This window comes from Saccopteryx bilineata, chromosome 12 (assembly GCF_036850765.1).
Source record: "Saccopteryx bilineata isolate mSacBil1 chromosome 12, mSacBil1_pri_phased_curated, whole genome shotgun sequence".
NCBI lineage: Eukaryota > Metazoa > Chordata > Mammalia > Chiroptera > Emballonuridae > Saccopteryx > Saccopteryx bilineata.
The window spans coordinates 40,582,531-40,606,927 of record NC_089501.1 but is presented as its reverse complement, the minus strand read 5'-3'; the positions used below and the strand labels follow the sequence as shown (position 1 = coordinate 40,606,927).

The 24,397-nt window shown below is 39.4% G+C and overlaps 1 protein-coding gene across 3 annotated transcripts in view; it reads right to left on the bottom strand.

Annotated features, from left to right (window-relative positions):
* Positions 1-24,397, bottom strand: part of GRM1 (glutamate metabotropic receptor 1) — a 364,370-nt gene that overhangs the window by 235,288 nt on the left and 104,685 nt on the right. For all 3 annotated transcript variants that reach the window (XM_066248071.1, XM_066248073.1, XM_066248072.1), the window contains exon 2: positions 14,118-14,367. In XM_066248071.1, coding sequence (XP_066104168.1) covers positions 14,118-14,367 — 250 coding nt within the window. The remainder of the gene's footprint in view (positions 1-14,117; positions 14,368-24,397) is intronic.

The following is a 24,397-nucleotide window of genomic DNA, read 5'->3' as shown; positions in this document are numbered from 1 at the left end:
TCATATGATCTGCCTTTATGGAAGGGCTCATGTGGCAAAAAAAAAAAACAAAAACAAAAACAGACACGCACACAAAAAAACCAAGAACCTAATTAGGCAACATCAAAGTGAGTGAGTTTAGAAGCAGATTCTCTTTAAGTTGAACCTTGAGATAACAGGATCCTGGCTAGATGAAAACTATTGCATTTCATAAGTCTTCCTCTGGAAAGTCAGGCTCACCAAACATCTTTTCCTCTTCACAGAAAACTCAAGACACAAAGCCTTGGGAATACAAGTAAAAGTGCCTTTAATATAGTAACCTGAAACATATTTAATAAACTCAAGAGTATCTTTTTAAAACTCTAAGCCAGCTTCATTAAGTGATTTTATATCAACGTAATTTTTTCAATAAGATGCACTGACCAAAGTCAGTAGATTGATTTAATACTCTTTTAGGGTTTGACTTGATGCTGGCAAAACATGCATGCAAGATATTCTTTTGTACTTTGTTACTCAGACAATTTTGCAATTCAGCTCCCTTGAGTTTTTAGCTGGGTTTGCAATTCTCAGAGGCACTGACCAGAGTGAATTTTAATAACTATATAATGTGTTACATTTGGTAAGCAAGGAAGGGAAAATATACCTGTTTATATCTTCAATAGAGATGAATGTCAAACCCAGAGCCCTCTAGGTCATTGTAAAGCCAGTGGCCACGGCCACCATCACAGCAGCCTAGCCCACGCAGGTTCGTATTGGATTCAGACAGTCGGTAAAGAAACAACGGAGCCAAAAGCTGATGGGCCATTGTCTTTAATCCTAGCTTGCACCCGGCGGGTAAGTAAAAACGCACACTGGGCTCCAAAACCCACTCACTTTCAGTGCTCACAAAGCTACTGACTTATCCGAGTTTCCTAGAATCAAAGGTTTCTAGCTCACCAGACTTATTCACCTCTGTTCCCCATCTCCTTCCTTCTCCCTGCACAAACTGCACAAACTGGCTTCTCACTCAACACTCCGCCATCTTGGCTGCTTCTCCTGGCCTCTTCCACGTGGCCTTTCTCTGCTCTCTCTGCTCTCTCATGCTAATCTCAGAAACCCAGACAGCAAGCTCCCGTTCTGCCCCTATTTTATAGTGTAGATTCATAACCCTTAATCCAATATACAAAACAGGGAAGTCTCTAATACAAAGTCACTTCTCTGAGGCATGATGGGATTGTACCACCCCACATCAAAAAGGGTGGGAAAGGCTTAACCCCAAAACCAAACCCCAGGATACAAGGATCCTGCCTGCCCACAGTCCACCCCCAACACATATTAATATCACCTGAGCGACAGCCTCCACGTGGGCAGCACCATCTTTAACAAAGTGAGCATAATATATTTTATCTGCCCAACAGTCATACTCCTAATTACTGTGTAGAGTTTCTACGAATCTCTACATTTTGAAAAATTGCCTATGGTAATTTCTGGGAAATATACCTGTGTAGGAGGGAAATTACTACTATGAAAAACACAAAAATTACCAAAAGAAATGTTCAGAGCATGCTTTTTTTTACAACTTTCAATGTTATCTTAAAAATATGTAGAAAGCAGGCCCTGGCCGGTTGGTTCAGTGGTACAGCGTCGGCCTGGCGTGCAGAAGTCCCAGGTTCAATTCCCGGCTAGGGCACACAGGAGAAGCGCCCATCTGCTTCTCCACCTCTCCCCCTCTCCTTCCTCTCTGTCTCTCTCTTCCCCTCCCGCAGCCGAGGCTCCACTGGAGCAAAGATGGCCCGGGTGCTGGGGATGGCTCCTTGGCCTCTGCCCCAGGCGCTAGAGTGGCTCTAGTCGCAACAGAGCGACGCCCCAGAGGGGCAGAGCATCGCCCCCTGGTGGGCAGAGCATCGCCCCCTGGTGGGCGTGCCGGGTGGATCCCGGTCGGGCGCATGCGGGAGTCTGTCTCTCCCCATTTCCGGCTTCAGAAAAATACAGAAAAAAAAAAAAAAAAAAAAAAAAAAAAAAATATATATATATATATATATATATATATATAGAAAGCATATGCATCTTTAGGACTGTCAGATAAAATGCAAGGATCCAAATTCTCCCAAATATGTGAACACATCTGACATTGGCTATAACTAGTACTAGGTCTGTGAATGAATACCTTAGGGAAAAAAATATAAATTTCTTTAATGCAATTGTCAACCTTTCACAGGATATAGTTAACACTTTGAGAATATCAGCTAATGACAATTAGTTTTTTATTTTAACTCTCTCAATTTTTTCACCTCCCTAGGTCAGAACAAACCAAAGACTGGTCTCAAAAATTTCTCATGCCTAAATTTAAGTGAATGAGAATATGTACAATGCATGCCCCAGGCATTTTATAAAACAATAGGGCTATTGGTCAGTAATTAATGAAAACTAATAGCTAAGTGTGATAACAAATGAGGCAGGCAACTTAGAAGAAAGGTCAAGGAAAGAGAGAGTTGATATAGCCCTGTTTAAACCACTGTCATTCTGGAGTGCCTATGCATACACCCAAGGCTGCACCCTCCGAGGAGCAAAACCAAATACTTCACTGTGAGGAAAATAGATTTCACTAGAATAACCTCATCAAGCCACAAAAAAAAAAATTAAAAAATAAAAACAAAAACAAGCTCCATAGGTAAACAAATCAGTAGTCAAAGCTACTTCAAAATGTGAGGTTTTCAACAAAAATTTGTGAGATATTCAAAGAAAAAGAGAATTGTAACACATGCATGAAAAAAGGGAGGGAGGGAGGGAGGGAGGGGAGGAGGAAGGGAAGAAGGAAGGGAGAAAGGGAGGGAAAAAGGAAGAAAAACAGGCAACAAAAACTACCTGGGGTCTGACCAGGTGGTGGTGCAGTGGATAGAGCGTCGGACTGGGATGCGGAAGGTCCCAGGTTCGAGACCCCGAGGTCGCCAGCTTGAGCGCGGGCTCATCTGGCTTGAGCAAAGAGCTCACCAGCTTAGACCCAAGGTCGCTGGCTCCAGCAGGGGGTTACTCAGTCTGCTGAAGGCCCGTGGTCAAGGCACATGTGAGAAAGCAATCAATGAACAACTAAGAAGTCGCAATGCGCAACGAGAAACTGATGATTGATGCTCCTCATCTCTCTCCGTTCCTGTCTGTCTGTCCGTGTCTATCTTTGCCTCTGTTAAAAAAAAAAGAAAACAAAAAAAAACAAACTACCTGGGGAATGCACCAGATGTCAACTATAACAAAAACTTTGAGGTATCTGGAATAAATATGTTCAAAGAGCTAAGGAAACCATGCTTAAAGAAGTAAAACAAGCTGCAATAACAATGTCTAAAATATCAATAAAGAGATAGAATTAATAGGAAAGAATTGACAAGAAAGGACATTTTGGAATTGAAAATTAGAGTTGACTCTTAAACAATGTGAGGGTTAGAAGAGCCAACCCTTCTCACAGTCAAAAATCCACCTATAACTTAAATCGGCCATCCAATCCATGCTTCCCAAACACAAATCAAAAATACAGTTGACCCCCCAACAACATGGATTTGAACAGCACAGGTCCACTTACATGTGGATTTTTTTTCAACTGACCAGAGTGCAACTGACCTGTACAGTTCAATCCAGTGTCATCCAGGGGTCAACTCCATGGTGGAGAACCCACATATGCAGAGAGGACTGACTGTAGTTATATGTGAATTTTCAACTACTTGGGAGGTCTATGCCCCAACCCTCCTCTTATTCAAGGGTCAACTGTATATAGTAATTCCAAGAACAACCATTAAATTTTTAAAAATATAATGTAAAAAGATAATTAAAGAAAAAAAGAGAAACAATACATGAAATATGTGGAAAATAAAACATAAAATGCCAGTGTAACTACAACTTCACATTTATATCAATAATCAATGTGAAAAAAATACAATAAAAATTCAGAGATTTTAAGACTAGATTTTTAAAAAAGCAATATTCAACTAAAAGCTGTCTAGAGGAAACATTTCAGATACAAAGATACAAATATGTCCAAAGTAAAAGGATGGAAAAACTATATTATGGAAACAGTGGTCATAAAAGGGTAGAGTAGCTATACTCATATCAGCAAAAAAAGTAAGCTTTAAAGTAAAAAAAGAAAGAATCTTTTGATATAAAAAGAACATTTTTACTGATAAAAAAGTCAATCCATCAGGAAGATATAACTTTAATAAACACATAATACAGGGTGTGGCAAAAGTAGGTTTACAGTTGTGAGTGCCCGAAAAAGTTTATTCTTGGATTACTTTTACAAATTCTATTATTTTTCATATAAACAACTGTAGTCCTACTTTTGCTTCACCCTGTATATACTCCTAGCAACAGAAATTCAAAAATATATGGAGCAAAAGCTGAGTCAAAAAATAGACAATTCAACAAATAATAGAGTTATGAGCCAGATATTGACATTTTGGTCAACAACAAACAAAAGGTATCACTTCATACCCCTCAGAATGTCTGTCATCAATAAATCAATTCAACAAGTGTTGGTGAGGTGTAGAGAAAAGGGAACCCTCCTGCACTGCTGGTGGGAATACAGACTGGTGCAGCCACTGTGAAAAGCAGTATGGAGATTCCTCAAGAAATTAAAAATGGAACTACCTTGTGATCCAGCAACTCCACTTCTGGGAATATACACTAAGATACCCAAAATTAAATTTTGGGACACATACTAAGACAAAATATATGCTATATATATACAGGGTGAGTAAATGCAGGTTTACAGTTGAGGACACAAAACAGAGTTCATTTTCATATTATTATTAATTAATTATCATATTATTTATTATTATTAACCTGATTTTGCCCATCCCTGTATATTATAACTCATTTGGGTTCAGAAGTTATAAAGAACTTTTATTACTTCACAATAAGATAAGTTAATAAAAATGGACATAGATATATAAAAAGAGATTTCACCAGAAAAATATATTAAAGTGGCAAATAAGTACATAAAAATATTCAACATTATTAGTCATTAGGAAAATGCAAATTAAAACCACAAAGAGATGCTACCACACACCCACCAGAATAGCTAAAAGTAAAAAGTAAATTAATGCAATTGTCAACCTTTCACAGGATATAGTTAACACTTTGAAAAAGGCACATACGAAAAAGCAATCAATACTATTTCGGTGGAGATGTGGAGGAATGAGGACTCGCAGACGCTGCTGGTGCAACTGCAAATCTGTACAGACACTTTGGAAGATATTTCTTATAAATATCTCATAAATTTCTCACTAATTCTTATAAAGTTTAGCTTATAAACTTTGTATGGGTGTGACCTGCCTTCTCACCTTTAGATATTTCTTAAAGAGAATTAAATGCGTGTCCATACAAAGATGTTTACATAAATATTCATTATGGTCAAAACCAGAAACCTGCAAACAACCCAAATGTCCATCAGTTAGAGAACGGCTAAGCCAACGGAAGCATAGCCATGCCATGGAATACTGTCAGCAATACAGAGGCTACTGATTCGTACAACAGCATGGGTGTGTCTTGAAGGCATTTTGCCAATTTAAAAAATAAGTCAGACATAAAGGACTACATTCTATGTGATTCTCTATATATGAAATTTTAGAAAAGGCAAAAATGTAATAATGAAAGAAAGCAAATCGCTGGTTGCCTGTGCCCAGGGGTTGGCAGAGGATGGCTGTAAAGGGTACTAGAGAACATTCTGTGACGGAAATGTTTCTATATCATAATTTTTCTGTACTTGTATCACTATATAGTTGCCAAAACTCATCAAATTATATACACCAGGTCCTCAGTTATGACAACCTTGACATACAATGCTTCAAGGTTATGATGCTCAATCCCATAAAAACTTTAAAGAATTGAGACGTGAGTGTGTCAGCTTATGCCATTAGTGTCAGATGTGGGCAAACTAGTTTGGTGGCATGCGGTGGAAGAACACACAGTAGAGTGTAAAGTACAGTATACTTATATCCTTCTCTTTCTTCTGTAGTTTAGTTGTGTCTTTATGTTCTAGATTATACTTTTACAATTGTGTTGGGATAGCTAAGAGACTTAGGCTATAGTGTGTTTTGATTTACATCAAAATTCAGGTTACATCACTATCATAGAATGAAACTGTGTCATAACCCAAGGACCCCCTGTATTTAAAATTGGTTACCAAAACTCATCAAATTATTCTTTTGTGTGTGTGTGTGTGTGTGTGTGTGTGTGTGTGTGTGTGACAGAGATAGAGAGAGAAACAGAGAGAGGGACAGACAAGGACAGACAGATGGGAAGGGAGAGAGATGAGAAGCATCAATTCTTTGTTGTGGCTCCTTAGTTGTTCATTGATTGTTTTCTCATATATGCCTTGACCAGGAGACTACAGCAGAATGAGTGATCCCCCCATGGGTTCAAGCCAGTGACTTTGGGCTTCAAGCCAGCGACCTTTGGACTCAAGCCAGCAACCATGGGGTCATGTCTATGATACCACGCTCAAGCCAGCAACCCGGCACTCAAGCTGGATGAGCCCGTGCCCAAGCCGACGACTTCAGGGTTTCGAACCTGAATCCTCCACGTCCCAGTGCGACACTCTATCCACTGTGCCACCCCCTGGTCAGGCAACTCATCAAATTGTATACTTAAAATTGGTGAATTTCAATAAGGTTGATTTAAAAGTCCGTATAAAATCTTTGTTCCATCCCAATATCTACTTAGAATCTAAAGGAGGTGAGGCTCAGCAGGCTGAAATTATTTAGAACCTCCCAAAGTTTCCGATATAGGCAGGTAAGCAGCTATGGAGCAACGCAGCCTGCAGACCCCAATTCTGGCAATTAGCAAGACATAGTGGTTGGTCAGCTCTGGGCAACCCTAGACACGGAGATGGCTGGGGCTAAACCTGTCAAATGTTTAATGCTTCTTTATTTTTCATCTAGATGAGTCTGAAAACTGAGACGGGACTACGTGTTCAGGGGGCAGGGAGATAGCCCCGCCGAGGCTTCAGGAGAAGACAGAAAGCAGAGTTGCAGATCATGTTTATTACTATTACAACTACTATGGCTCTTATTACTATTATTATTATTATTATTTGCTAATCTCAGATGAATTTTTATTTTAAAAGAAAACCTTGAAGTTAAATTTCAAGAAATAATTAAGAAAAATAAACCACAGAGGTATTAAAGCTTTTATTTTATGTTCCCTTTCAAATCCGCCCTGCCACCAACTCATTCAGAGCGAACACCACCTGAGCGCCCAGCACTGATGTAGGCATCCCAGTTACTGGTTCTGAAACTTGACTCATCATCAGTGCTTCAAAGGAAAAAGATGAAGATAAAAATCCAAAGTCCCTCATCTAGAAATTCTATTGATGACCTGAGGTGAGATCCAAACATCTGCAATGTAAATGTTTTTCCCTGCAGCTTCCGATGTGCAGGGCTGGTTGGGAATAGCTTGTCATGGGAACTATTAAAATGTATTAGGACAAATTCCCTGTTGTCTTCAATCTGTCTCAAACCCAAACTGGGCTAAATGATAATGATCTCCTTTTCACCCAGATTGAACTCATGCAGAAGGCACCTGACACTTTTCCCCTCGGTGTTTTTAATGCCCAAAAGGCAAGTAGAGACTATGATAGTAGAGTCTCAGTTTTCAGATGTCGGTTATCTGAAACATGGAAGTAGATATCGGTATGAAAGAAGGGTTAATCATGGCTACATTTAATGCAAACCAGCTGTTACAGATGTATTATAGAATGTACACTTAAAACCTACATACTTTTATTAACCAATGTCACTCCAATAAGTGCAATTTTAAAAAAAATACAAAAATATTTCATACAACCCTAGCCACTCCAACTGTTATAGAAATCCTGAGCATGTCTGTGGCAAAGATCTATGCTCAAAATACCTGTCAACCTCCTACAAATAATGTTTATTCTCCAGAGTACCTAAACTAAATCCCTCTCCTTCCCCGCCACACATTTCTCCTAACCTTTCTCTAACACTAATCTTCCGAAGAGCTCTCATGAATCTGCCTTTGGAGAAGGAGTGTTTAAGGAAGGAATGGACTGTCAGCAGGTAAGTAAATATTGTTTGCCTTTGGAAATGCAGAGAAAACCAGGTTATGTATCTGTAAGTTGTGACCATCACACATCATAAAATACTCATCAGTTTTGCAGCCTCTTGATAATAATCCACTTTGGAGGATGTCACACTTCACTAAAACTCTGTATTGACTTAGTAGTACATAACCTTTGCAAATCTGCCTGGAAGTTGCAAACTTTAGATACATTTACCCGTTTTTTCATAATGAAAATATGGGATCAAAAATAATTCCTTTGCCTGACCTGTGGTGGCGCAGTGGATAAAGCGTCGACCTGGAAATGCTGAGATCGCCGGTTCAAAACCCTGGGCTTGCCTGGTCAAGGCATATATGGGAATTGATGCTTCCAGCTCCTCCCCCCTTCTCTCTCTCTCTGTTTCTCTCTCTCTCCCCCTCTCTCTCTCCTCTCTAAAAATGAATAAAATTTAAAAAAAAGAAAAGAAAACTTTTTTTTTTAATAATTCTTTTTCATTAAAAAAAATAAGTGTGTGAAATATGACATCATGGTATATCATAGTATGTTTCAAGAAGATAGAAGTCACTTTTCCAAATATGTGTTAAGGCTCTGGAAGAAAAAGCTCCAAAATATGACATTGTAAAAACTAGGAATTTCCTTTGTTTAAAATTAAAATGTAGACTTTTCCCCCAGGTAAAAGCAATCACTCCATTCCAACCATTTTTAACTGTGTGCTTACTGTCATTTGTTTCCACTCAAAAATCATGGTGTTAGAATTTCAGTGGACCAAGGTTTAGATGCCAGGGGCAATTTCTCTTCAGTAATAGATAACAGAAAAGGTGTCTAATGGGAAAGAAGATAACAGAGTTGGGAGGGATGACAAATAAAATGGCACACGCCAATAAGGGAATAGGTAATTCAAATGTAGGCACCATGTACACATGATTTGATGTGTTAGGATGCAGTAGCGAGAGAGAATAAAATAGAATGTTATTGACATCATTACGTTTATGTCATGTTTATTTTCTACAGTAAAGAAATTAGAAGATGTAGTCTTAATTTTTTTTTTTTTTAAAAAGGAGGGTTAGGAAATATATAATTAAATATGCTATACCTGGTATACTTAATCAAAGACTCCTAACAAGGTAGAATGCAAACTTACAATAAGGGCTTCCCAAGATGAAGAAACCAGAATAGAAACCCAGGATGAAACCAACACTAGACACAGAACTTAAGCCAAAAAGCAATGACTCACCCTCAGAGAAAATGGTCTTTAAGGAGAGCAGAGGTCGCCACAAAGGACTTACCACTGACACTAAGCTATGGTTTAAGAGGCAAGTAGGCATTTTGTGATTAGACTAATACAACAATCTGAGAGGTAGGCGAACATTAATTTCACTTTTACAGATGAATTCTAGAAGTATAGGCTGATTGAAGAACATCAACCCTTACCACACTGTGCTAGGCATGCTGGAAAATAAATATATAAAACATGGTTCCTATCATTGAGCAGGTTACAATCCGATATTTACATAGCTATATAATGTTATAGTATACTAAATTTGAATCTTATCTCCATTGCTTATTAAACTTGGGGATTTGGGGTAATTGTTTTACTTCTCTACATTTCAAATTAGCCTTTCAGGGTTGTCGTTAAGATAGATATGTCATATATTAACAGCCCTCTGCATTCCAAACCCTCAATAAAAGATAGCTTTTACTATGTGTTCGTGTATCCAAACTACGCTCTCTTTCACTTTCTTCAAATAAAAGAATGATACAGAAACTAAAACAAGTCCATAAATTAACACTTAGAATTTTAATAACCATAAGGTGGTTTCAGAGAACTATCACCCCCTTCCTCCAAATTGGCTTCTATATAAATATAATTCCAGAAATGTAGACTGGCGTGCAAACAGAGAATGGTGCTGTGAATTCCAAAGTTAAAATGCGAAATAATGAGCTTTAAAATAATGGTCCTTTATGGAAGTATATCATATAAAACATATATGACTAGGAGAAAAATAAAAAAAAAGGGTTCAAAGAAATAAAGAATAATTAGAAATGTAAAATAATTTTCTCACAAATATAATTCAATTGATTTTCCCAAAGAAGGTGAATCTAAACAATAAAATAACTCTTTAGAAGAGAGAGCAAACTCTTCTAATGTGAGAGTAATGATATCTCTTAAATAAACAATTAACTTAGCACATAGTATAACTTAGTGATTAAGAGCATGAATTCTGAAGTCCAATTGCAGTACTTTTGGAAAAGTTCTTTATTTCTCTGTGCATCAAAGTGAGAAAAATAGGCCCTGGCCGGTTGGCTCAGCGGTAGAGCATCGGCCTGGCGTGCAGAAGTCCCGGGTTCGATTCCCAGCCAGGGCACACAGGAGAAGTGCCCATTTGCTTCTCCACCCCCCACCCCTCCTTCCTCTCTGTCTCTTGCTTCCCCTCCCGTAGCCGAGGCTCCATTGGAGCAAAAATGGCCCGGGCGCTGGGGATGGCTCCTTGGCCTCTGTCCCAGGCGCTAGAGTGGCTCTGGTCACAGCAGAGCAATGCCCTGGAGGGGCAAAACATCGCCCCCTGGTGGGCAGAGCTTTGCCCCTGGTGGGCATGCCGGTGGATCCCGGTGGGGCGCATGCGGGAGTCTGTCTGACTGTCTCTCCCTGTTTCCAGCTTCAGAAAGAAAAAAAAAAGTGAGAAAAATATTAGTCACGATCTCATCATATTGCTTTGATAATGAAACATTTAGTGCATTAAAAAAGCGCTTAGAGCCGTGCCTGGCATATAGTACATCCTCAACAAATGTCATTATCATAATCAACATCATTGTCATTTAAAATTATAATTATAGATATGTTGAGCGCAATCCTAAGAAGCATCTCGAAAGGGGCAATTTCATAGAGCCAAGAAAGAATGGTTCTTTTCCATGATTATTAATTTGACTGTGGTTAGTTAGTTTACTTGATGAGAATACTAGGCTGATTTGTCCAAAGTCAAAGGTTTCTGACTCCATTCCATAACCTCCGATTAACACAATAATACTGTATTCAATGAACTCTCCTTGTTTTAACAAGGTAAATGTAAATTGATTAACCCAAACATATAAATAACTTCAGGAAAAAAATCAATCTATATTTACATTTCCGCTAAGATAGGAGAGTAAAAGCCAATCCCACACGGACAGCCCCTCACAAAATGTAGCCCAGAAAGGCGGAGAAACACCGAGGGTAGCATGCCTTTGGCATCTCAGGGGCAACACGCATCACTGGCAGTAACCGTTGGTGTAGGGAGCAGTGTCCTCAGAAACACAGACGTTCATTGTGTTGATAGTCTCCTGGATGTGTCGGCACAGCCCAGCAGAGGTGGGACAGAGAAAAAGAGTAGGTATCACCTACAGCTGACTTCTCTACGAGCACGCACATGTGAGACTCAGGAATGTTTGCGTGAGCTCAGCTGCATTAGTCAGAGGAAAGGTACTTTTACAATACCATCCTTGTCCAGCTTTTAAATAATAATGGTGAAATGAGTTATTTCTACTCTAATTACTCACTGCAGCACTCTGTATAATTATATTTCAGAATCAGGCAGTCTGTATACCCCAAAGCTCATATATTTGCCACATCTGTTCAAGATGTCCAGGGCCCAGGTAGATAGCCTCTTCAGGGATATTAAAGAGAATGAATTCTACAAAACAGGCTGTTGTGCTTTGGAAAATAGTAAACATGAGAATTTTTTTTAAAAACAAGCACCCTTCACAAAAGCAGTCATTTTACAAAATCAATTTAAAAGACAATATTTGTAGCCATCTGTCCTGGTGCATATATTAAGAACCTTATTTCTCATTACACTTTAACAATGCTGCTTACACCACTCATTAAGGAAATAATGTTCCTTCTTTAAATAGTCCTTTTTAAGAGACTTGCTTCTTTGAATGACTTTGCACACTGCATCATTTTGAAGCTGACACAGTGACACTTCGTGGCAGTGTGACAATTTTACTCAAATTCAATGATTTTCTTAATCTTGTATTATATTTTTACCTTGATTCCATACTTCCTCATACCTAAAGAGTATTTTTGTTGCTTTATTTGTTTAGTTGTATTTCTATCCTACCTTCTTCTAAAAGTCTTTGGAGTGTCCTGTGCCTCTAGTTCTTGAGGCTGAGATTAGTCTCACTACAGTGTGTCCGTAAAGTCATGGTGCACTTTTGACCAGTCACAGGAAAGCAACAAAAGACGATAAAAATGTGAAATCTGCACCAAATAAAAGGAAAACTCTCCCAGTTTCATACCTATTCAGTGCAGTTCGATGTGGGCTCACGCACAGATTTTTTTAGGGCTCCTTAGGTAGCTATCCCGTATAGCCTCTACAGACTCAACACTGACTGATGGCCTACCAGAACGGGGTTTTTCCACCAAACTGCCGGTTTCCTTCAACTGCTTATCCCACCAAGTAATGTTATTCCTATATGGTGGCGCTTCATTATAAACGCACTGGTATTCATGTTGCACTTTAGTCATGGATTCGAATTTAGCAAGCCACAGAACACACTGAACTTTCCTCTGTACCGTCCACATCTCGACTGGCATGGCCGTGGGCTGCTCCGCTGTAGACATGGCATTACGTAATCATCTGAGCATGCACACATGCTGCCACATCATCCTACAGAAACTGGGAGGGTTTTCCTTTTATTTGGTGCAGATTTCACATTTCTATCGTCTTTTGTTGCTTTCCTGTGACCAGTCAGAAGTGCACCATGACTTTACAGACACACTGTATATTGCAGTTACTACCATGGAAGGGAGAGGTCCAATGAGGATGTCCACACCACTAGTACCAATTTCCTAGAGAAGAGAATATTTCCTGTAACCCACCTACTTCTAATTTTGACTTTGTTATCACAAATGTCACTAATATCTCTGAACATGGATATCAAACATCCCAGTTTGAACCATTAAGCACACTCAATAGGTTCCTCTATTTACCCCTTCTTATCTTTCAAGCTCATATATTCTTTTATTTTTTAGGTGAGAGGAGGGGAGATAGTGAGGTAGACTCCTGGATATGCCCCAACTGAGATTGACCTGGCAACCTCATCTGGGGCCGATGCTCGAGTACCAAGCTATTTTAGTGACTGAGGCTGCTGAGCTCCAACAGAGGTATCCTCAGCACCAAGGGCCATGCTCAAACCAATCAAGCCACTGACTCTGGGAGAGAAAGAGGGAGAGAAGAGGAAGAGGGAAGGAAGGAAGAGGCAGATGGTCACTTCTCCTGTGTGCCCCAACCAGGAATCTATCCTGGGAGGTCCATATGCGGGGCCGATGTGCTAACCACTGTGCCACCAGCCAAGGCCAAGCTCATATATTCTAATACCCATACGCCAGCATTCACTCTACCTCACAGTAACCTCAAATCCATATCCCTCCCTCTTTTTCTTTCCATCCTCCCTCTCATTTGCCACACAGCCCAGCTTAGCTCTCACAGCAACACTGTATTATCATTCCCTTGAAAACTGAGGTACTTCAGCAGGTGAGATGATTGTACTCTAGCCGGGAGAGAAGAGGAGAGAGGAGAGGAGAAGAGAAGAAGGGATCTGGAATGTGATTGTGACAGAGAAGATGAGTAAAGGCTTTCATTTAAGCACACTCAATAGGTTCCTCACAAAAATTTAACAGCTCCTTTATGCAATATTGAGAAGAGGGCAAATTTAACAAGATACCTGTTAGGGCAACTCCACTAGGAAAACTACAGTGATACAGAAAACCAATTCCCACACAGGTATATACGGTCTGGAAAGAAGAGCAGAGATTTTGGAACACACCACCCACAATTCCAGAAATCACATGCTAATTATTAGCTGTTCCATAAGTATAAGAAATCGTATTATCACGTTCCAAGTTCAGCTCTATATGTTGATTTGCATTTAGCCAATCCTTTACATTTTAAATTTTAATATATATTTCCAAATTTACTGCTGAGCCCAACCACCAGTATCTGTGGATATACTTCATAAAGTATGAAGATATAGGCATGCGTGCGTGCGTGCGTATGTGTGTGTGTGTGTTTGTGTAAGAGACAACGAGGGAGGAGGAGAGACACTGGCTTACCTCCCGATGAGTGAGAACTCGCCCACAACGCCGAGGCGCCGCATGGCGCTCAGGAGGCCCCGGACCGTCATGCCCTCGCAGAAGCACACCACCACTCTGGCCTTGGGAAGCCGCTCCCGCAGCTTGCGCAGGAGTCGGTCGAAGCTCTTCTCCCCAGCGTTGCTGTAGATTTTGTCCGAATGGGCGATGCAGAGGCCTTCCTGGGCAGCCAGCTCTTTGAAAGCGTCCATTCCACTCTCCCCATAATTCCCTGTGCAGAAACAATCAGCGGATGATCAGGACAGCCTGGCAACAGCGGCACCCACCACCTGGAATAAAGACTCCTTGTTCAGGAGTCTTTATTTGGAGAGGCTAGACTCCCCAAATCATTTCTAAATATAGCTGGGACTGAAGGAAGATCTAGATGGATCAAGAAGAGAAATCAAACGATCAAATCTGAAAATAGGGCATCCGCAGTGAAACAAGTTCTGCAAAATGAAAGACCTCTGCCCTATTTTACAGCCATGATTAATAGTGGCTTTCCTGAGTTTTAGGGACGTGCGAGAGGCCAGCACATGGGGGAAGGAGGCCAACCAGCACAACGAGAAGGCCTGTGCATTCGAGGGCTGGCTTCGGCAGGCCTCCAGCGGAAGGGAAGACACTCACGGTGATAGCCAGCCCTGCCACGTTGCCATGAAGTGTGAGCAGGGAAAGCGGCTGAACATCGGGCCGGGCTGGAATAAGCAGGCAAGAAACAGCTACAGGGCTCACCCTCGGAGGAAGTGAAGGGGTTATGGGAGATTTGGCCTTATGTTTTAATTTTTATTTTGATATTATTCTTATAATAAAATATACTTTAAAAAACTAAGAACTCAGGCCCTGGCCGGTATGCTCAGTGGTAGAGCGTCGGCCTGGTGTGCGGGAGTCCCGGGTTCGATTCCCGGCCAGGGCACACAGGAGAGGCGCCCATCTGCTTCTCCACCCCTCCCCCTCTCCTTCCTCTCTGTCTCTCTCTTCCCCTCCCGCAGCTAAGGCTCCATTGGAACAGCGTTTGCCCCGGCGCTGAGGATGGCCTGTGGCCTCTGCCTCAGGCGCTAGATTGGCTCTGATTGCGGCAGAGCGATGCCCCGGATGGGCAGAGCATCGCCCCCTGGTGGGCATGCCATGTGGATCCCAGTGGGGCGCGTGCGGGAGTCGGTCTGACTGCCTCCCCATCTCCAACTTTAAAGAAATACAAAAAAGAAAAAAAACTAAAAACTCATAGAAATCATTAAATAAAACAAATATCACATGGAGACAGTTCCTCATCTCTGTTTCACTGCTGACTGTAGCCCCACCTGAGTGTCATCTATAGCTCTACTCTATTCCATAAGTTTGGGGGTTTTGATACCCAGGTAGGTGGTTCAATCCTATGTCCCCACAATTTTTCAAATCCCTCCATCCAGTGATATTTCTTATAACCCTTCTACTTTTCCTTTTGACTTTATCACAAATGTCACTAATATCTCTGAATGTGGGTGTCTGTTCATCCCTTATCTTTCCAGCTCCTATATTCTAATATCCATACTCCGGCATTCATCCTACTTCACAGAAACTTCAAATACATGTACCTACCTATTTTTTCCCATCCTCCCTCTCATTTACCTCATAACCCAACTTAGATCTCATTGCTCAGCTTCATTCCCATTCCCTTGAAAATTCTCCAACTCCCTTGTTTTCTTGACAAAACCCGAATGCTAGTTAAACTCAGCCATTCACCTATTCCCTGTTTACATCGAAACCTGGTGGGGAATAACTCATGACCTTGATGACTGGTTTTATTTAAAATTCATGATCACACATGGGCACTCAATAGTGTAAAAAATATACTACATCTCCATTGTCAATAGATTTCCATAGTCTCTACCATGGTCATTTTATCCTTAATTTCTCTCTTCAAATCTCCAAACAACTAAGCCTTTCTCTGACCTTCATAAGGGATCTTCATTGCCTATTTCAACAAGAACACAGAACCAATCAGACAAAAACTAATTCAGTCACAGACCACAGTGTCTGTGAACCTTTCTTCATCGGCACTCACACTCACTAGCATCTCTCCTGTTATAAACTTGAGGTGTTTCTGCTTTAAAATAGAGCCAACTCCTTCTCACGAACTAAGTCCCATCACTTTTTGTCTATTTAGGGACTTTCTTCTGCAATTGCCCCTCTCTTTCATAAAATAAATTTCTCCTTCAAGTGGCATCAATTAAAAAAATACTCTCGGACTCTGTTCCACTTGACTTACTACCTCGTTCACTACTGTTCACAACAATAATAGTTGTTTAGATTACTTCGTCTGCTTCATCATCTCTCAATCTCTCCATTACCTTCATTTCCATCACCTCAGAATCTTTTCTTGTTTAACTCTTCTCTGTCAAAGTCACCAATAATTTTCCCATTGCCGTATCTTACGATTTGTTGTCTGTCTTCATCTTTATCAACCACTCAGTTGCATCCAGCTGTTGGCCACACCACTTTGCAACACTTCATCCTCTTTGTTTCTGAGACTCAGCACTCTCATGGTTTCCTCACCTCTCACCCACTGCCCCTCACTGTTCGGCTAGATATTTGTTTTCTGTTCAACCTCTAAATAATGTCATGCCAAAACGTGGCCCTGGGAAACTTTCTCTCCTTCTTTTACGGTCTTACAAAGTACCCTCATTCAGTCCCATTTCTTCAAGTACTGTTTGAATATCATAATTGAATCCTAAATACAGATCTTCAGACAGAACTGCCCCTTGGTGCAAGAAATTGGTACATTCAATTGCCTACTTGACATCCTGACATATGCATGCACTTAGAGACATCTCAAATTTTATCTGAAATATATATATATATATTTTTCCCCCTCTCAAGCTTGCAAGCCTGCTCTCTTTTTACATCTCCCATTAATAAATAGTGCCATTATCCAACAAGTTGTTCAATAACACAATTTCTGAACTGTTTTAATTTCTATCTTTCTTTTATATTGCACATCAACTTTTGTAGACTCTATCTCTAAACTGTTCCTAATCCAGTCTCTTTCCTTTGTTTTAATCTTTGCCATCCTAAACCAAGTGTCTTAGGTCAGGTTCCCTAAAAACAGAACGAAGAAGAAAAATTTTTGTTCAAGTTATTAAAGAGGCCCTGGCCGGTTGGCTCAGTGGTAGAGTGTCGGCTTGGTGTGCGGAAGTCCTGGGTTCGATTCTCGGCCAGGGCACATAGGAGAAGCGCCCATCTGCTTCTCCACCACTCCCCCTCTCCTTCCTCTCTGTCTCTCTCTTCCCCTCCTGCAGCGAGGCTCTATTGGAGCAAAGATGGCCCGGGCGCTGGAGATGGCTCCTTGGCCTCTGCCCCCGGCGCTAGAATGGCTCTGGTCGCAACAGAGCGACGCCCCGGAGGGCCAGAGCATCACCCCCTGGTGGGCAGAGCGTCGCCCCCTGGTGGGCGTGCCGGGTGGATCCCGGTGGGGCGCATGCGGGAGTCTGTCTGACTGCCTCCCCGTTTCCAGCTTCAGAAAAATACAAAACAAAAAAAAGTTATTTATTAAAGAGAAGAAAGGGTAAAGAATAACAAGAGGGGAATGCCAAGCAAAAATGTCATCTCAGCGAGAGTAGCTTCAGCCTGCTTCCACAAGAAAGTACTAGAACACAAATAATACTCAGTGCTGGCAAGACACGAATACATTCACTTTTGGCAGAAGCAGTTCAAACTTTTGATAGACAACCTGAAAGCAGTTTTAAAAATTCATCAAGGTAAATGTCATGTATATTAGTACTTTTCAATATTTTTTACACTTGGGAGCCAATGAAAATTGGAGAATTATTTTGGGGACTACTAAGGCAGAAATAAAAACCATTATTAGTATTTTGTGCATTACCTTTTAATTATAATATTCTAAAGTAAAATCCTCCAAAATAACCAAACAGTAAAAAAAATATTTTATTTTTTTAAAGAAAATACAACTGGCCTGACCTGTGGTGGCGCAGTGGATAAAGCATCAACCTGGAAATGCTGAGATCGCTGGTTCAAAACCCTGGGCTTGCCTGGTTAAGGCACATATGGGAGTTGATGCTTCCAGCTCCTCCCCCTTCTCTCTCTCTGTCTCTCTCTCCTCTCTCTCTTTCTCTATCTCTCTCTCTCCTCTCTAAAAATGAATAAATAAAAAATAAAAATAAATAAATAAATAAAATTTTAAAAAGAAAATACAACTGAAATTTCTAGCAAGCAATATTTAATTCAAGTAAAGCCAGTGTTAAATCTGCTGCTGCTTCTTGGCAAGAATACTTGATAACTGAGGCTGCACTTTTGTTCCCAAGAGACGAAGCACTGCATTGACACTCACTTGGTTTCTGTTTGGTTTTTATTAGTGATAAGGCTGAAAAAGTCTTCTCAAACAAGTAGGTAGCAGAAAGTACAATTAGAACTTTAATAGCATTTCAACTAAGAGATGGGTATTTTTCTTCCAGTAATATCCAAATTTGCAAAAACGGTTGCATTTTATGTTCGGACACCAGAGTGGCATCAGAAGAAAAATCTATCCATTTTTTCTTTTTTACAATGATTAAGGGAGCAGGAGTTGGTATTTTCCATAAATGAGTTATTGATCCAGAGGTTACCTTTACGGGGGTTCTCGTTTTCAGGGTAATAATGGTCAAAGTTTTGAACTAACACTCTTAAATTTTGACTTACATTTAAATATGAATTTCCAGTTGGTGTCGGCAGCAATCAAAGAGTCTTGGGAAAAATAGAAACATCTACATAAGTTTGTCATAATGCTTTTTGTCTATTGTGCTTTATTTGTAAATGGTCTGCATGGTGCACAAGGTTTTCTAACAAGCCTACAGGTTCTAAATATATCTCAGACAAAACCAACAGTATTTTCATCGATGATACAGGCTGATACATGGCCATCACCCTGAGTATAGTGATTTCAACTAAGATCATTTGGGTTATAATCTTCATACAGCATCAGGGTGGTTAACACTTTCGCAGACCGGCACAGAATTTCCGGCAGACTGGCACTGATTCGTGGATCGGTGGTTGAAAAATACTAAGATAAATACAGCAATAGTTAAGTCAAAACAATTTTATAAGAACATTTTTTTTAAAAAAAAAAGGACTTATAAAAGTTCCACAGGCATTGTAATAAAACTCAGTAATATTCTCCTCTATTTTTAAAAACTAAAGTTTTCTAATCATTTTTATAACACTACATATCAATTAATGTGTTTGCCTTTTAATGTAACCACCTTTACAGAGCCTAATCCAGCCCAGTAAAACTCGAAAAGAAGCATTAACACATCACAAAATCCTCAGCTCCATGGACTGTGGAAACACATCAAAGTTCAAACAAGAGGCATCACCTGCTTTTAAGGAGAACACTGCAGCAGACAGGTGACTGTCTCACCTGCCTGCAGAGAAGGCATAAGGAGGGAAGTCAGATGCCTCTTTCTCCTAACAAATGCAGGGTCAGTAATCTACAAGGTGCACAGACGTCACCAGTCACCTCTCCCAGCAAAAGGCACTGTCAGTCTGTCATAAGATGGTGTGACTAGGGGAATAACTTTATTGCTAAGGTGTCACCCTTAAACATTAGGCACAGAAAAACTATTTTGTTCCTTTACCAAAATACATGCAGAATAAATGAGCAAGAATATTTTATGCACATAAACAAGAAAAATTCTCATTTTTAAATCTAGAGGAGACTTTAGACATAAGCAGACAAGAGCAGATACAGGCTTAGTCAAAATTCAGCATCTAAACCCCCCAGGTTACAGACAGGGAAAGAGAGCCCCAGAGAGGAACCGTGCTCTCAGGTGGGCTTGAGGCCCGTTTGTGTTGGAACTGGGGCACTTGTACATAACTTGACTCGTAAATTGCTATTTCCTTCTCTTAATCACAAAAAGCAATTAAACATGCACATTTTCATAATCCAAAAGAGACAGGTGGTTCTATGAAATATTAGTCCCAATTTCTTTATTTAAATTTTTTGTTCAGATAGCGATTGTTCACTACAGAAGTTGACAGAGAGCTGAGTAACATGCACTGGTCTATATTTAAACTACCTGTTTCTCTCATGATTCCTAAAAGACCCCAAACTTATATATAAATTTTCATGAAAGTAGTTCTAATATAGAAAGAATCAGCATAACACTGGACTTTTATAAATCTTTATACTTTAAAAACTGCATCCAGAAGGAAAGGAGATGATAGGATGGGATAAAGCTGAAGGAAAGGGGGGGGAAGGCGCCCTGGGGAGGGGGGCAAGGGAGATGTTGAGGGCAATGGGGGGGAGGGGGGATGCATTTGGGGCAACACTAGAATCTATGTAAACACAATAAATTAAAATACATACATACATACATTCATACATATGAACTCAGTGGAAAAAATACTCTATGATGCTTGTGGGCTGGGCAAGGTCTTAATTTTTTTTTTGTATTTGAATATGTATTGATTCAAAAGACGTCGGTTTGGAATCAACGACGTGGGTTGTTATAGGGTAATAAATTTGTTCATTCAATTCACATTTTTATTGAACTTATTGGCATTACTTTGATTAATAAAGTTATATAGGTTTCACGTGTAAAAGAATAAAATAAAATAATTGCATTCATGAACATTAGCTTATTTGACTCTTATAACAACCCTGCGGTACTCATTATAATGATAATAGTGCTGGATGCAAAGACCATGCCATATGGGAAGAAAACTGCCTCCAAGAAGCTTAAAATTGTGTTATTTTTATTTTGTAGTAGCAGGACAAATGATTTGACAAGGATTCGTTTAAGAATCTTATAGAGGTGCTAGGGTTTAAAAATTAGAAAAAAAAAATCTACCTAAAAAAAGTGGCACTTGTTGGTGAGGATATGCAGAAAAGGAAACCTTTGTGTACTCTTTACAGGAATGCATATTGGTACAGTCACTAAGGAAAATAGTGTGAGATTCTTCAAAAATTTTAAAATAGGATTACCATATGATCCAGTAATCCCACTATTTGGCATATATTCAAAAGAAAAAAAAATCAGTTTCTCAAAGAGATATCTGTATTCCCACATACATTGCAACATTATTCACAATAGCTAATATATGAAAACATCCTAAGTGTACACCAATGGATGAACGGATAAAGAAAATGTGATATCAGTATGGACATGTATACACATACACAGTGGAATATTAACCATAGAAAGAAAGAAACCCATGTGCAACAACATGCATGAACCTGGACGACCTTATACTAAGTGAAATAATCCAGACAAGGAAAGACCAATACTGTTATGATCTTAGTTATAAGTGGAATCTAAAAAAGTCAAAATCACAAAGCCAGAGAGTAGAATACTGGTTACCAGGGGTTGACGAGCAGAAACAATGAGGAGTTGTCGGTCAAAAGGCACACACTTTCACTTGTAAGATGAGTAAGCTCTGAGGATGTGCAGTATGATAAATGTATAGTCAATAATATATTTTATATGTAATAACATATAGTTACTAATATATATCATATACTTAAAATTTGCTAAGAAGTAAGATCTTAAATGCTCTTACCACAAAAATAAAACTATGTGAGGTAATGGATGTGGAAATTAGTTTACAAGTATACGTACATCAAACAATCAAACAGCATACCTTAAATATATAAAATTTTATTTTTCAATTATATCTCAATAAATCTGGGGAAATAAAAGAAAGCGCCTTTATTTTGGGTCTTCAATTTTGAACAAGTGTTCTACAGACAGAAAGAAAAGTAGGGGACATGTCTCATTTGCCTGCTCACCAGGTCCTGAGCAAATCACGCCAGACCCGGAGGAAAGCACCCAGCCACGGCCCAACTCCTTGGCTCAAATTCGCACTTGCATTCTGCCACTCGGGCCAACTTTTGCCTTCCTTTACATTGAAAAATATATGTGGATACTTCTCTATGCAGTCCTAGAAGATACATAATGAACTGGCTTTTACTAAAACCCTTAAAATATAAAAGGGTCAAGTAACTGTAAACACTCAGACCTGATGGAGAACTGCATATTTATTATTACATTCAATTAGCAAATTGTTTAGTGACGTTTGAAAAAAAATCACTGGCTCTGTACTTCAAGAGTTGCCAAGAAATATTAGACACAGGATCTGCTTTCAATTTGACAAATATGTACTATGTGTTGGGCACTGTGCTAAGATAGCTAGTATTTCATTTATTCATCACAACAATTCCACATTGAATGTGTAACTTCTCTTTTACAGACAAGGACGTGAAAGTTCCAGGATAAGGAACCTACCCAAGGTCATGCAGGGGTGGAACTGAGATTTGACATCTAAATTTTATACTGCCCCCTCCATGAACTTACAACTGTGAGGCATGACACAAGCATATAAAACATAGAAACAATAATAAGCCATGTAAGCTACATGTGAAATAGAAAACCCCATAATACTAAAATTTCAGAGTAAGACAACAGGGAGGATCTGAGAATACCTCTTGGGCAAAGTAGGAATGAAACTTGGCCTTAAAAATTGTATACAAGGGGTTGATATTCAGGGTAAATGGAAATGAATGAGAACCCACAAAGGTGTATTTAGAGACAACAAATAGAGAAGTCCTACTAGAGCAGCAGGTTCCTGGTTTATAGAATGACAGTCTACAGAACAAGTTTGTAGTGAAGCATCTGGTATACCACTACAAGACTGCAACACGGAAAAGTGCTATATGTTTCTGTGTTGTAACAGATTTTATAACAGACTTTGTCACTGTTATAATGTTATCTAAACCCTAGAGAGTAAGATAGAAAGGGAAGAATGGAATCTGAAGAAAACCTATGAAATATAAAATTGAAATGTGTTGGAAAATCTTAATTTCTATTTTGTGAAACAAAAAAAGGTTTATAGAGAATAAGTCAAGATAGTCTATAAAATTAAGCTTCTAAACAGTCCATGTGAGAATATTTGTGAGAAATAACATGGTGGTTACAAAGAATCCCCATTGTTTTTAATAATAAAGGTGGTTAAACAAAATAGGAATGCACATTATTGTCCACAGAAGGGCAAAGTTTAGAACGGTAACTAAGAATAGAGGTTAAAAAATAGAAGTATCTCAGGGACGTAAGAACAATGACTGCAACTCTGAATTTTCTAGGCTACATATGATTTTGAAGAAGTTAGATGTGATTATTATCCAACCAGATCAACAGACATGCATTTATAAAATATTGATTTGTACTATTTAGTTGCAAGGTTTCATTGAGCAAGCTATAAAATGAAATTTTCTTAGAGTTTACAGTCACCTGTATGAATTCTCATCATGTCAATCTCTAGTAGGCACTGGAGACAAGTTCTTATACTGATTGAGCTTTTTTTTTATACCCTTAAAATTTTGAGGGAATATTTAAGAAAAAAATCTGAGTCCCATTTGGTGGCTAAAATAACATTTCAGCCATCATATTGAACCCAGTTCAAATCCTATTATTGTATATTCATATATGCTCTTACAATGTCTTCTGGAAACTAACAGCAATAGTCAACAACCAACACGATAAGGAAATTCCTCTCTTTGACCTAAATCTCTTATGATGAAATAAAAAAAAAACATTTTCTCATCATTCCCAGTAAAGATTGAACTAGTTTGCATTATTGAGGGAGAGTGTCTTTCTGGAATCCACAATCAGCTTTCTCTTCAAGAGAAACAACTTTAACATTGTCTTCTACGTTCATATTTTTTTTTTAGCAATCTTTTCATTTGTTTGTTTCTCTCACCTAATGCATGGAAAATGAGATGGCTCCCCTGCCTCCCTGCAGTCAGCACTGTGGGTCTGTCTGGGCAGTCAGAGGGGAGTGAGTCACCACCAGCTTGCTTTAGGGGCCTGTAAGAGGGCTCACATGCAAGGGCAGTGAAGGGACTACCTCACACCTGGCAGGTACAGGGAATAGAAGGGAATCATGTTATCAACAATTTCCCAGTCTTACCTATAATTATCCCAGTGTAGACAGTTACAACATCCAACAAGAAGAAGGGAACTTACCAAAAAATATTGACATATTTATGCAACAGAATTGAGGCCAAGTAAACTTCATCTTTTGTCTTATCACATTTTCAGGAGATGAGCCTCAAAGGCAATCAACCTGGTTTGAATCCTGGATAAGGAAATAGCTGGCCTGTAAGTGTGTTATTTAAGGTTTGATTCTTTCTTGTGTAAAATAAGGATCATAATATGCCTCTCAAAGAGTTTCCATGATTATTAAATCATTTGTGTTAATGATTGCAAAGTTTTCAGAACAGAAAAAAAAATCAG